Raw genomic sequence first — 13722 nt, forward strand, 5'->3', positions numbered from 1 at the left:
GACAAACAGTATACTGTTGGTAAATGCAAGTGGTGGTATTTTTCTTTCAGAGCCAGCACAGTGCTAACTCATATAGAGGTTACTTTCAATGAAAAATCTTCATCCTTGTAAAAGCATTTTATCCTCTTCCACTTTGTCCTCCCCCATTCAAGTTTTAAAAATTTACATTTTGTTTTACAAGATTTAACAGCTATGTAGAGATTGTTGTGGAATCTGTTTTTATCAAAGTCCTTTGTTAACTGCAACTGTAATGTCTGCTTTCTGTTTTTATCCATGTAATTAGGGAAAACAGGTGAGTAATTGGGGAGAACATACCTCTACAAACTTTATAGACTCGCTTCAGTCTTTTATCCCTTTGAGTTGTTAAAAAATAATCTTAGGATTCCATTTAATTGTGCCTCTGTTTAGCTCATAGTCACATTGTCCCCAAAGATAGGATATCACCTTGTCACAGGTCATACTGTTGAGCATCCAGATAGAGTGTGGCTGCATTTTTTTTTTAATAAAGATTTTATTTATTTGACAGAGACACAGTGAGAGAGGGAATACAAGCACGGGGAGTTAGAGAGGGAGAAGCAGGCTTCCCGCCAAGCAGGGAGCCCAATGTGGGGCTCGATTCCAGGACCCTGGGATCGTGACCTGAGCCGAAGGCAGACACTTAACAGTTGAGCCACCCAGGCACCCCGAGTGTGGCTGCAATTACATTGAGTGGCCAGTTTAGTAAAACTGTCCAAGAAGGAAATAACTTTGATGTCATAGGGCTTAGTGAACACCTTCTGGGTTACATTGATTACTGTTTCTGTTTAGAAACCATCTCTGATTCTAGATCTACCCAAGATAGACACCAGACTTCTTCCAGTGGTTTTTGTCAAGCTTTGTGTGTTTTTCCAACACTCTTCTGTCTCAGTCTCTTATCATTCTATCATTGCTTGTGTGCTGTTCTTTCTACTTCTATTTTTTATCTCTTGTAAACCTAAGATTATTAGAAAAGTCTCTGTAGTTTCCCACACCAATGTCTGTAAGCACCTCCCTTGTATCAGAATATGAAATTACTTTGTTAGATTTACATTCTTGAGAGCTTCCTAGCTAGAAAAAAACATCCTAAATTCTTTCTAAATTAAAACAAAACAAGGGCGCCTGGGTGGCTCAGTTGGTTAAGCGACTGCCTTCGGCTCAGGTCATGATCCTGGAGTCCCGGGATCGAGTCCCACATCGGGCTTCCTGCTCAGCAGGGAGTCTGCTTCTCCCTCTGACCGTCTTCCCTCTCATGCTCTCTGTCTCTCATTCTCTCTCTCTCAAATAAATAAATAAATAAAATCTTTAAAAAAAAAAATAAAACAAAAACCCCACCTAAAAGAGAAACTTTAAAATTTCCATTTTCCCGATTTAGGTATATGCCAGATCTAAACAATGTTCTAAATTCTATTTACCAAGTTAGTGGTTTGTAGTTGCTTTTCAAAGTAATTATGGATCCTTCTAGACCTTTTAGTCTTCACCTCTAAATCGGTAAAACAAGAACATATGCCCCCTATGACTTCATGTGTGTTATAAATAGAAACTTACACTGTAGTGTTCTTTTAACTTTTTGGAGGCTATATGCCCTATCAGTTCAGGCAAATTAGTGTTTTTTGTTTTGTTTTTTTGGGAATAATCTGTTCACATGTAAAGTGTCACTAAAGTAGATGCATAGAATTGTATGGTAGGAATGCAGTAGTGGTGGGCAGGGAAGAAGAGGCAGTATCAATATTAAGGGTATACTGTGTGTTGGGTCCTGTGTTGGAAGTAATCTAAGTAAGTTAGTAATTGGGAGCTGGTTGGAATGATCATTTGGGGGATGACTGAAGGGTGGTTTTTGGTTGTAATTACAGTACAATTTATTTTTCCCCCCCCAAAGGAACAGTGAGCAGAATGAGTACCTCACAGGACCAGAATGGCTGCGCCAGTGCTAGAGAACCCCTTTTGAGGTGTTGTGATGCACGGAGGGACTTGGAGCTTGCTATTGGTGGAGTTCTCCGAGCTGAACAGCAAATTAAAGATAACTTGCAAGAGGTGTGACGTGCGCATTTTTCTTCCCTTGTCTGGACTCTTAGCACAGGGCTCGTTAGAGCATGGCCAAGGGCTTGGCTTCTCTGTGCCAACCAAAACGTTTCACCCGATGCCTTGCATGGTATTCCTGAAATCTTGTTTCCTTTTTTTTCCCAAGCACACTTGAGCGGGTGGTAGAACAGCCTGGAAAACCTTGTCCTACCTTAAAGAGTTCAGTTCAGCATGCATTTTTTTAATGGCTGCTGTGTGTGGTCCCTATCCACGACTGCCATCAATAAAAAGTAACAAAATGAATGAGTACTATACTTCTCAGCTTTGTCCTTGATGCATGAAGGGTGGCACTTCATCATGTCCCCTATCATTTTTTAACTTAGTGGTGGCATGGTTTTGTTGGTGGCATGGTTCTGTGAATAACTTTATCTGTTAGATCAAGCCAGAATGAAATCTCTTTGTTCCATTGACCTAATACTATTCTGTTGGTGAGTGGGAAGACCAAGTATTATATGACTTGGAAATACAACTTTATTATACAGAAAAAATTTGTTTTAAAATAGTTTCTTTTGTGAATTCTCATGGATAATTTATAGTTGTTTTGATTTTTCTCCTTAGGATTTTTGTATTCTTTTTTGAGTCACTATGCTTTCAGAAACATTTAGTTTATAGGTTTACTTAGACTGTCCGTCCTCATGGTCTTCTGTCTATTCACATGCAGTGGCACATCTCTTTACTGAATTGGCCTACTGTAAATGGATTGCTCATTCATAGAGTGAGAAAAGAGATAAGGGCTAGCTGTTAATATTCCTGTCTTAACTCCAGTGACACATTTGTAAGACTATAGGTTTTCAAATTATATGGAAAACAGAGGGGGATTAGTATTACATGATATATTCTTTTATTTTTTCTTGATTACTTTAGGCCACCCAAATAAACCTGCTCCTCTTTGGAGGGAGGTGGTATTGAAGGAGGACTTTAGAGCTTATGAATGCTCTTATGGCTGGAATTTTTTTTTTTAATTTTTATTATTTTTTTAAAGATTTTTATTTATTTGACAGAGAGAGAGAGCGAGAGAGGGAACACAAGCAGGGGGGGAGTGGGAGAGGGAGAAGCAGGCTTCCGCTGAGCAGGGAGCCCGATGCGGGGCTCAATCCCAGGACCCTGGGACCATGACCCGAGCCGAAGGCAGACGCTTAACGACTGAGCCACCCAGGCGCCCCTGGCCGGAATTCTTAAATTGCGTCCATGGGGGCTTTGGTGCTTCCATGGGTGTGCTTTGGGGACCCTAAACCCCAAAATTACAGGCAAAATTTTGAGTATATAATATGTATTTTTCTGGGGAGATGCTCCATAGATATGATTGGATAACTGAAAGGGTTTGTGATCCCTGAAAGTTTTAAGAAACTCACCATTCTGTGGGAAACACCATTCTTTGGGCTTATAACAGTAGTGAAGCTAACAGGTATGTGTTTCCTAGGTCAAAGCCCAGATTCACAGCTGCATAAGCCGTCACTTGGAATGCCTTCGAAGCCGTGAGGTATGGCTGTATGAGCAGGTAGATCTTATCTATCAGCTTAAAGAGGAGACACTTCAGCAGCAGACCCAACAGCTCTACTGGGTAAGGTGGCTGCAAGGCTGTAATTGGTTTGAGTATGGTTCTGGTTTCCAAAGAATGTCTTTCCTATAATGTAGCATTAATATAGATCGGGTATAAGTTTAATCTCAAGTGCTATTTGTTAACTTGGATATATTTGGTGCTTTTAGTATCACTGTGGCTAGATGGTTTCATTTTTCTTGCAGTTACTGGGCCAGTTCAATTGTCTTATTCATCAACTGGAGTGTACCCAAAACAAAGATCTAGCCAATCAAGTCTCTGTGTGCCTGGAGAGGTAAAGATATTTTTTACTTGTTTTGACTTTTGGCTTTTTGGTTTGTTGTATTTATTTATTTTTTAAAAAATTTTTATTTATTTGAGAGAGAGCATGAGGAGGGGGAGGGTCAGAGGGAGAAGCAGGTTCCCCGCTGAGCAGGGAGCCTGACATAGGGCTTGATTCCAGGAGCCCCGGATCATGACCTGAGCCCGAGGCAGATGCTTAACCAACTGAGCCACCCACGTGCCCCAGCTTTGATGTATTTAAAAAACAAGTCAATTTTGTAGCTCATTGTGTGTCTTGGATTTAACCTGACTTCTCTTTTCCTGTGATAAGGTCATCCTACTTTATATACTTAATGTTATATCTGGTGGTACATAGTGAAGTCATCTGCCTTTGATGAGTTTCTTAGAAAAGTAGTCATTACAAATTATTCACAAGTTGGCTTTTGTTTTAGATTAATACCGTTTTCCTTAAAAATAGATTTTATTTTTTTTCCAGACTGGGCAATTTGACCCTCAAACCCGAAGATTCGACTGTCCTTCTCTTTGAAGCAGACACAACTGCTCTGCGCCAGGCCATCACCACGTTTGGCTCCCTCAAGACCATCGTGAGTAGTGTTGATCTCAGATATTCATAGAGCACTTCTCAGGTCTGTGGACTCACAGATGGTCTTAAAAATTTTTACTATGAATAGTGGCTTTCTTGAGCATTTGGTAAGCTTCAGAAGTGTCATGTTCTGATTAAGTTGATAGAGCATTAGGCTGGTAGTTCTTGGAATGTGGTACTGACTGACAATTTCCAGAATTGGTCTTGTATCCTTTTAAATAACTTTTGACATATTTCTTATAAAATCTATGGCTTGAAAGGTCTTTAATATAAAAAACCAAACATGGTCTCATTTGGGTCTTGTTAAAAGCAGTAATACTACCAATTCTGGTGACGAATTCTCTTGTATGATGATAGTTATGTAGTAGAGAATTCTCAGATTTCATAACTACTTGTGTAGGTCATTGAATTTAGTGTAAAGAATGTTCTAGTGAAATAATGCTTTGATTACTACTTTTGAAATTTAGGAATTACAGTTTCACTTTTTTGGAATGAAAGCGTAACATTAATAAACATTAATTTGCTTTCATTTTATAGCAAATTCCTGAGCACCTGATTGCTCATGCTAATTCATCAAATATTGGGCCTTTCCTGGAGAAAAGAGGTTATGTCCCATTGCCAGAACAGGTAAAATTTCATTTTTGTTTCTGGTAACTAAGTTATTACTTGGCTATATGTCTTTTGGCTTTTGACTAAACCACTTTTTTTTTTGTACCATTTATTTGCAATATTGCACCAGTGGAAATGAGTTAATTTATGCAATTAAACACTCTTCTAGACTGAACGTCAGATAGAAATTTAGAGGTTTTATAGATGTTATGAGAGAAAGTCATTGTTACCAATTAGTTCATAAGACATTATCTATCATTAGCTCTTTGATTGGAGTAGTTCTGTCTTAGGGAACATTCTCTTTATAATTTTTTTTTTTTAAGATTTTATTTATTTATTTGAGAGCGAGAATGAGAGAGAGCATGAGATGGGGGAGGGTCAAAGGGAGAAGCAGACTCTGCCGAGCAGGGAGCCCGATGTGGGACTTGATCCCGGGAGTCTGGGATCATGACCTGAGCCGAAGGCAGTCGCTTAACCAACTGAGCCACCCGGGCGCCCCTCTTTATAATTCTTAAGGCCATGTGAACATAGAATGGTAGATGTTTTCAGTTGAGAGCAACCCTGGGCATGAGCTATACTTCTTGTTTTATATGGAGGCTTAGGGAAGTCATGTGACTTGTGCAGGGTCAGTGGCAAGCCAAAATTAGAAAGGTTGGGTCTGCTGCTTTTCTGGTGAACTTTCCATGGTATTCGGCATTGCCTTGTTAAGCGCTTAGAGTATTATGTGATTAGCAGAAGTCAGCATCCAGCACCACAGCTGTCTCTCTCAGCGAATGGCTCCTTGGAAGCAAACCTGCCGGTGGTCGTCAGGCTCCTTACATCCCCAGCACCAACCTCCAGGACTGGCTCACCCAAAAGCCGACCTTGGAGAATAGTCAGGTGTGTTGCTGCCTTTATTGTTTCTGAGGTAGATGGCGTAGTAGATGGTTTCAGTTTTTAACTCATAGTTTGTCTTTGTTTTTAGTTCTAGGCTGAAAATATTTTTACAGCTCTTTATTACAACAGTGACACTTCTTCACTATAGTTTAGAAAACAGAACTTTAAGGAAATACAAACTCATAACCCCAGCATGCAGAACTACTGTAACATTTTTGTTTACATACTTCCATTTTTCTGTGTGTACATATCTTCTAAACATGATTCTGTAAATCTTGTTTTGACTAGCAGATTTTTTTCACTAGTAGAGCATGAATATATTTCTTTCATTTAATTTCTGCCATAAAATCCTTAATAGTATATAATATGTTGATTGGCTGTAACTTAAACTCGTTTTTCTGGATATAAACAGAGTTCCTCTAAATAGCCAGGAGTTAGTTTGTGCACATTCTTGATTAATTCCTTAGCAGTAGAATCCTAGAAATTGCGTTTCTAGATTATAATTCTGCGTACCCTTTAATTATTGACAGAGAGAGCACAAGTAGGCAGGGCGGCAGGCAGAGAGAGAGGGAGAAGCAGGCTCTCCCCTGAGCAGGGATTCCGATGCGGGACTCGATCCCAGGACCCTAGGATCATGACCTGAGCTGAAGGCAGCCGCTTAACCGACTGAGCCACCCAGGCGCCCCTACCCTTTAAGACTTTTGATCCATATCGCTTGTTTGGCTTTCCAGGAAGTTGGTACCAATTTATATTCAGAAGAATATTCAGAATATTGAGGGTGCTTCCTTCCCTGAAACTTCTCGAATAGTGGTAATCATAAGTTCCTTTTTTCCCCCCAAATTTGATAGAGTAACAAATTTTTACTTCTGAAGTTTTTTTTGCTTATGGAGGTTGAATATTTTTCATGTTTATTAGCCGCTTTGGATGAGTTGCCTAATCATATCCTTTGTTCACTTGTCTTCTTTATTCATAAAGGCTTATTGTATAGAACTGCCAGTCTCTCTTCTGTCAAATATGCTACAAATGCTTTCTCCTACTTTGTCTTTAATATTTTTTAGTTTTTTTAAAACTGCAGAAAATTACATTTTTTGTACTGAAATATATATTTTAGTATCTCAGTAGAGAAATCCTTTGTCTCTTGGCCTTATCTACTTCAATTTAGAAACACTGGGCAGTGTAATAAATGTGGAGATAGAACTCTTATCGTTGAACCCCAAAGCAGCCATAATGTTCTGGTGAACTAATACCGTGTACTTCTTGTGTAGACTTCTGCCAGAGCCTGCGGTTTCTTCAGTAATGTCTGGGGCAACCTAAAGGGCTTAGAAAACTGGCTCTACAAGAGTCAGCAACAAGAGGTTCCTGAAAAACCAACTTACCAAAAGTGTAACAGCCATTCTTCTACCAGTTCTTATGCTGTTGAAATTGAAAAGGCTGGAGACCTGGACCTTTTTGATCAAGATGAGATGGACCTTTCTGATTGGCTGGTGACTGCTCAGGAATCCCAGAAGCTGGAGAAGCTTGGGAAGGGTAGCTGTGAAACCAGTGAGAAGTGGAAGCTCCTCTTGCAGGTGTTCCAGGAGCCCTATAGTGTGAATGATTGGCTTGTCAAGCCTGATTCCTGTACCAATTGTCGGGGCAACCAGCCCAAGGGTGTGGAGATTGAAAACCTGGGCAATCTGAAGTGCCTGAATGACCACTTAGAGGCCAAGAAACCCTTGTCCATTCCCAGCCTGATGACTGAGGATTGGCTTGTCCAGAACCCTCAGGACCCATATAAAGTAGAGGAAGTGTGCAAAGCCAATGAGCCCTGTACAAGCTTTGCAGAGTGTGTGTGTGATGAGAACTGTGAGAAGGAAGCTCTGTGTAAATGGCTTCTGAAGAAAGAAGGAAAAGACAAAAATGGTATGCCTGTGGAACCAAATCCTGAGCCTGAGAGGTGTATAGATTTCCTGAGTGTGTGGCTCTGTCCTTCCAGAAAAGAGGCAATGCAACAAGCTAAGACGTCAAAGGCAATGGCTCCCTCTAGAATTGCAGATTCCTTCCAAGTCATAAGGAACAGTCCTTTGTCAGAGTGGCTCATCACACCCTCATACAAAGAAGGGTGTCTCAAAGAAGTGCCAAGTACTGAAGACAGAGCTGGCAAGCAAAAGCTTATGAACCCCGTGGCCACTTCCTGGTGTCCCTTTAACACAGCTGACTGGGTCTTGCCAGGAAAGAAAATGGGAAACCTCAGCCATTTATCCTCAGGAGAGGACAAGTGGCTACTTCGAAAGAAGGCCAAGGTGAGCACAGACATCAGAATAACACCATTTGAACTAAGTAGATTTATACTTTCTTAATCCCAGATCTTGCAAATGGGCCAGATCCTTAAATGTGTTAAATGTTGCTTGGCCTATTAATTTTGATGGAAGATTTGTGATGCAGACTGAAATTTTTTACATTTTCCAGGCCTCCGGCCCCCATCCTGTAGGAAAGAAAAAAACAAAACCCCAGAGTATTTGATTGGCTGTTTATGGAAAAGATTAAACTGTTGTACCTTTGCTCTTGCTTATGAGAGCGAATGGCCAACAGTATTCCTTATGGACACTAGACTATTTGGAAGATGAGTTAAGTTGGTCTCTTGCTTCCCAGTTGTCATGGAGCAACCCACCCTTGTTGTCTTCTTGCAGGAAGTATTACTGAACTCACCCCTACAGGAGGAACATAACTTTTCCCAAGATCGTTACGGCCTCCCAGCAGTTTGTGACCTCTTTGCCTGTATGCAGCTTCAAGTTGACAAAGAAAAGTGGTTGTATCGAACGCCTCTACAGGTGCGTGCAGGCCACTAGCGTAGCAAAATTAGATTTTAGCTGTTTGTGTTTTGTCTTCAATATGAATTTACACTTTGCCCACTGACCTGTATTCCTGTTAATGCTGTGTGTGTGCTAGGCAAGTGAGCATGGCTGGGGGATCATAACAGTTTCAGGTATTTCACTTGAACTTGCTTTATGAAATAACTAGGACATACTCGAAAGTGACCTTTCAAGATGATTGAGCTGTCGGGGGAATTTTCAGAGCCTATGTGGATTTTAGTAGCTTATTGAGAAATGAGTCAGAGCTCTAAGGGGGTGGGGGGAGAGATTTGCTTTTATCCTATAGTGAAGTGACACTAATCTTTGGGCTTTTCTTTATAGATGTGAAGGAATGGAACACGAGTCAAGCAACTTTACTGCAAATTACCACACATCCATGGGCCGAGTGACTGTGCGGCTTGCCAAATCATTGTGTTTCTGGGTCTGACCAGTCAGCTTAGTTCCTTCTCCTACCTAATTTTGAGCTAGTGAAGAGAAATAAGTCATCAAATTATGAGTTACAATGTAAAAGAAAAAGGCTATTTGTTGATGCTGAGGGTGATCAGTTCCTTCTTACAGAAGTATTAACTCAGCCCTACACTAGAAACACAGCATCTTGGTGGACAGGTCTTTTTCATAAGCCTCTACAGCTCCTTAGATTGGATTATTACTAGAAGTACATTAAAACACTGTAGTTTTAAAAATGAAATAGTTCTATAATCAAGGTGTGTTGATGTATTCGAAAGCTAGTGAGCTTCCCTAACCTTTTGATTGTCCTCCTTTAGATGCTTCCCTTGCTGTGGGTTTTCTTCCATTGGTGGTGGAAATGATTCTTCTGTTTAATATATAGTATATTTCACACAAGTACTTAACTTTGCCAATATATTTTTTTTTCTTTACCAAAATGTGTATTAACAATCTTGGCAATTTTGGACATTAATTACAAAACATTTTAACCTACATGTCAGATTCTACATTATTTTTCTTCTTTTGAAAGAGATTCAGCTACTGCAAATTTTGTCTTTTTCCCTTTTCTAAATATTATTAAAGTATCGAGTGAGCTTTCAGAAGAACTCCAAATTGCTTCAAGACTATGTTCAAGTAGTCCTAGCTGCTTTCAAAATATTCTGAACTACAGGTCAAAGAGCCCTAGTGCTGACTAATCACAGAGCAAAAGGCAAGACATGTTGGAAACGTAGTACTCGAACTATTTGCTATTTAAGGGTTATTGGTGCATCCTGTGTAAAAGGAAGCTGAGCTTGACACCCGGTGCTTTTAACTAGGATAAAGTAAATGTCCTCTCGCTGCAAGCATAGCATACCTATACCTCTGAAAGTAGAATGCAGTGACGTTTTAGTGAACAGGCCGTTTTGAACACTTGTGCCTTGGGGTGTTTACTGAAGCTTTATGAAAACTTGGTGTTTTCTCAGTATCCTTAAAAGTCACATCCATGCTTTAAAAGGTTTCTTTGTAGGAAATGCGATTTATAATGTTTTTAAATTCTCTAAGGTAAGATACCGTAGCTGCTTTCTAGGCTTTTAAGCTATTAAGCCACTCAGCTTGCCTCTTATGTTATTGTTCATACTTGTCAAGTTTGTGATATGGTCATCTAAAAACCCTTTTGGGGAAACTTCACAATCCCGCGGTCCTTGCCAGACAGTTTCATTAGACTTCTTGACCACAGCTGAAAAGAGCCTCTTATTTTTTTGGCCCCGCCCCCCCAATACCACTTAGAACTTTAATAAAGGTGGCAGGTAAAAACTTCGTAGTTTTTGAGGTTTAAGGATGTATTCCTAATTTTACACTCACCACCATGCTAATGAGTATGTAAAACATTCTTCTGCACTGATGCATTTTGTACCCACTCTATTAAAAGCATTAACAGCCATAGTTGTTACGTGTATCTGTAAAACTACCTTGTCACAAAATGTTCTACCACGTTAATCTCTGGGTTGGAGTACAGCTGAGAAACAACTTGAACATTAACTGTTTTATATTCACTTAAATATCAGTATATTTTATGAACCTTAAATTAGTAAAGGGTATATTACTAACTTCATTTTGAGTCTTTGCAGACTTCAGATCTGTTCTTTTAATTTTTAACCTCTCTATGAACTCTATATTAAACTCTTCAAAAAAAAAAAAAAAACTAGAGGCCTTGAGCTAAGGTTCACTGCTTTGCTGTCAGATTCCTTACTAGGTGCGTGCCAAAGCCCCACCTTCCTCTTTCCTTCACAATAACCACCAGTTTTTTAGTATTTATTACGTGTGTGTATGTGTAACATACAGCACAACTTAACTTCATTTCACAGGTTAGAAAACAAGCTCAGGAGTTAAATAACTTGCCCTTACCTTCTTTAGCTTTCCCAAGACTTCCTTAAACCCTTGTAGCTTGTTCCTTTCCTCTAATTAGGTTTCTAATTATCCTCCGTAAGGTGAGTTAATGAGTAGTTAAGCATGATCGTTGGATAGTGTGTTCTAACACAGTACTCCAATGGCATAATGGTTAATCTCAAGTATCCTGAGGTTGTTTAGTGTCGACTCTATTGAAGAAAAATTGTAACCTGGCTGTTAATGGTGCCAAGTAGCCCTTCATTTCAACACAATCAAGAAAACATGTGTTGGCCCAGTTGGGGCAGACAAAAATGCTAAGAGTAACTTTCACTTTATACCCAGAAAAATGCTTTTAAATGAAGACACCGCTATGTTTACACGTGGGTTCTATTTTCACGTTTTTATTGGGAATACAAGGCAATGTTACAGTTTCAGATCATTAAATAAACAAATGTGGTGATACCGTATTGACAACAATCATGACCTGAATTCTGTGAGTAAGTAGTTTTCCAGTTCAGTGGGTAGAGGAGAACCACATTACTCAGCCACCAGAGTGTTCTGGCTTCAACTCGGGCTAGAAGGAATGCCAGTCCTGGTCAACCATCCATGATCTTCACCACAGCAAGCTGGAATCTCCAATTTTTCAAACTAACTGTAGTTAGAGTAATTCCAGACTGACCTATAAATTGATGTGGACGACTACTAAAGTGCCCTCCACTCCTAGAGTGGCAAAATCCTCAGAGTGACTGTTGGAGTAAGGAGCCTTTCATGTGCTCCCAGTTATTATATAGTGCATAGAGGCTGGTAAGCGTTAGTCCTGCTAGACCACCTCGTGCTACCCCTCGGAGACCACCTGGAAAAGAGAAGGGGGAAAAAAACCAGCCTTGTATTGCATAGTGTCCTGGTATCAAAGGATTAAGTAATGTTACGAGGTTGAGACACACAATTCATGTTTATAAATATTCCACCTCAAACAATAAAAGTCCTAAAAGTAATGTAAGAAACCAAGACCGGTTCAAGACAAATTCCCTTACATCCCTTGTTTAAGAATACAGTGTATGTATTATTCACAACCTTTTCCCCTCACTTTTGATTTCGTAATTTATAGCTAAGATAAGGAGCATGAATTCATTTTTCTCAATCTCATTTGTTCCTATAACACTCCAGACAAGATCTTACACATATTATTGAAGTCCCAAACAGATCAATAATTTCCTGCTAGTCCTACTGTTTAGAACCTCACAGGGACTGACAACTGATTTAAAGCCCTAATATAAACAAGGTGACACCCTCTTTGGAAACAATATTAAACTTTGAACTCTGGACAGGTCCTCTATTAACTTTGAAGACTCAAGAAGTAGTGGTGATAAGATGGCTATATCAGGCTTTGAGTCAGGTGCTGACAAAAGACCACACGCCCCCACCTCTGCCACTCCTACATCGACATACCGGATGACCTACAACTCATGAGCAATGAGGCACTTGGCGTCATCATACTCACTGAAAAGAAGGATTAGACTTTGAACTATTTTTGCTTAAAATAGTTTTTCATGTGAAAAAAATTAGCAATATATATTTCACTTCAAAGGTAAAAACAAAAATGTTTTAATCAGTTGCCTGAAAACCATCCCTGAGTCTAACAAGAGGACTAGGGGGTACCCAAATAAACTTTTAAGAAATAACTTGATGTTCTCTTACGGTTTCACAAACAAGTAGCTATCATAAACTTCAGGTAACCTATACTGTACCCATGGAGTACTCATTCCAAGTCGTTTTAGGAAGGCAAAGGTTGAATGGAGCTGTGGTCCAGTGATTACCTTACTAGAGGCCCTTTGGCTATGAGCCAGTAAATTCTGTGAAATTCAGTGACACTGCCAAGTTAGAACACTTCAATGTGTTCTGCAATGAATGTCCTGCCAGATGGCTTCAGCTGATAGATTAAAAGGCCACCCCCCTCCAGGAGCCTCTCTGGTCTGAAGATGTCTGATAGCTGACCTGCATAGGTTTCCACCTTGAAGTGCCCTAATTATCTCTCTCAAACAGACTGAAACAGAAACTGCAGGCATCATCTATAAATAGCTGTCAAATAGGTGGGAGGAACATCAGAAACAAAAATTCAATGGGAGATCTCCCCTTGAAGCCACATCATCTCTTTATATCATTTAGACTGAGTATGGCAGTTAACTTGGCAACTGTATTCAATGCGGTTGAAAAATGTACACTTAACCTGCTAACTTAAAACAATCTGCCCAATTTAATAATGATCTACCTCATGTCTTTGACTAGCAAGTCAACAAAAAGTTCTAGGGACTGAAGGTGAACTATAATTAGACCAAATTACTAAAATGGAAAAAAAACAACTATGAAGCACAGGAGAATAAATGCACTCACAACACTGAGTGTAATGAGGGTTCGTTCTTTCTAGCAGATTACAAACATACATTATTCTGAGTCAACACAAAAGAAAGGTGGCCTCACTGCTGTTTATCAGAAAAATGATGGCAGGCAGGTAACTGAAAGCATACTAGGTTTGCAGATGTTTTCGTGGGACC

General features: G+C 39.7%; 2 protein-coding genes across 6 annotated transcripts in view; one reads left to right on the top strand and one right to left on the bottom strand.

The window, feature by feature from the left end:
• NCOA4 (nuclear receptor coactivator 4) overlaps nucleotides 1-11637 on the top strand; it is a 62833-nt gene extending 51196 nt beyond the window's left edge. For 4 of the 5 annotated variants that reach the window (XM_088019951.1, XM_028098864.2, XM_028098862.2 and 1 more), the window contains 9 exons: nucleotides 1895-2049; nucleotides 3518-3658; nucleotides 3841-3929; nucleotides 4413-4521; nucleotides 5058-5147; nucleotides 5862-6008; nucleotides 7271-8287; nucleotides 8675-8815; nucleotides 9179-11637. In XM_088019951.1, the coding sequence (XP_087876077.1) occupies nucleotides 1895-2049; nucleotides 3518-3658; nucleotides 3841-3929; nucleotides 4413-4521; nucleotides 5058-5147; nucleotides 5862-6008; nucleotides 7271-8287; nucleotides 8675-8815; nucleotides 9179-9184 (1895 nt within the window). In that variant the 3' untranslated portion in view covers nucleotides 9185-11637. The remainder of the gene's footprint in view (nucleotides 1-1894; nucleotides 2050-3517; nucleotides 3659-3840; nucleotides 3930-4412; nucleotides 4522-5057; nucleotides 5148-5861; nucleotides 6009-7270; nucleotides 8288-8674; nucleotides 8816-9178) is intronic. The other variant, XM_088019952.1, reaches the window with a different exon arrangement.
• LOC114205402 (mitochondrial import inner membrane translocase subunit Tim23) overlaps nucleotides 11556-13722 on the bottom strand; it is a 28785-nt gene continuing 26618 nt past the window's right edge. The window contains exon 7 of the mRNA XM_028098865.2: nucleotides 11556-12023. Coding sequence (XP_027954666.1) covers nucleotides 11908-12023 — 116 coding nt within the window. The 3' untranslated portion in view covers nucleotides 11556-11907. The remainder of the gene's footprint in view (nucleotides 12024-13722) is intronic.

This window comes from Eumetopias jubatus, unplaced genomic scaffold, assembly GCF_037043125.1.
Source record: "Eumetopias jubatus isolate StellerSeaLion01/CBP00866 unplaced genomic scaffold, mEumJub1_p1.0 scaffold_17, whole genome shotgun sequence".
Classification (NCBI taxonomy): domain Eukaryota; kingdom Metazoa; phylum Chordata; class Mammalia; order Carnivora; family Otariidae; genus Eumetopias; species Eumetopias jubatus.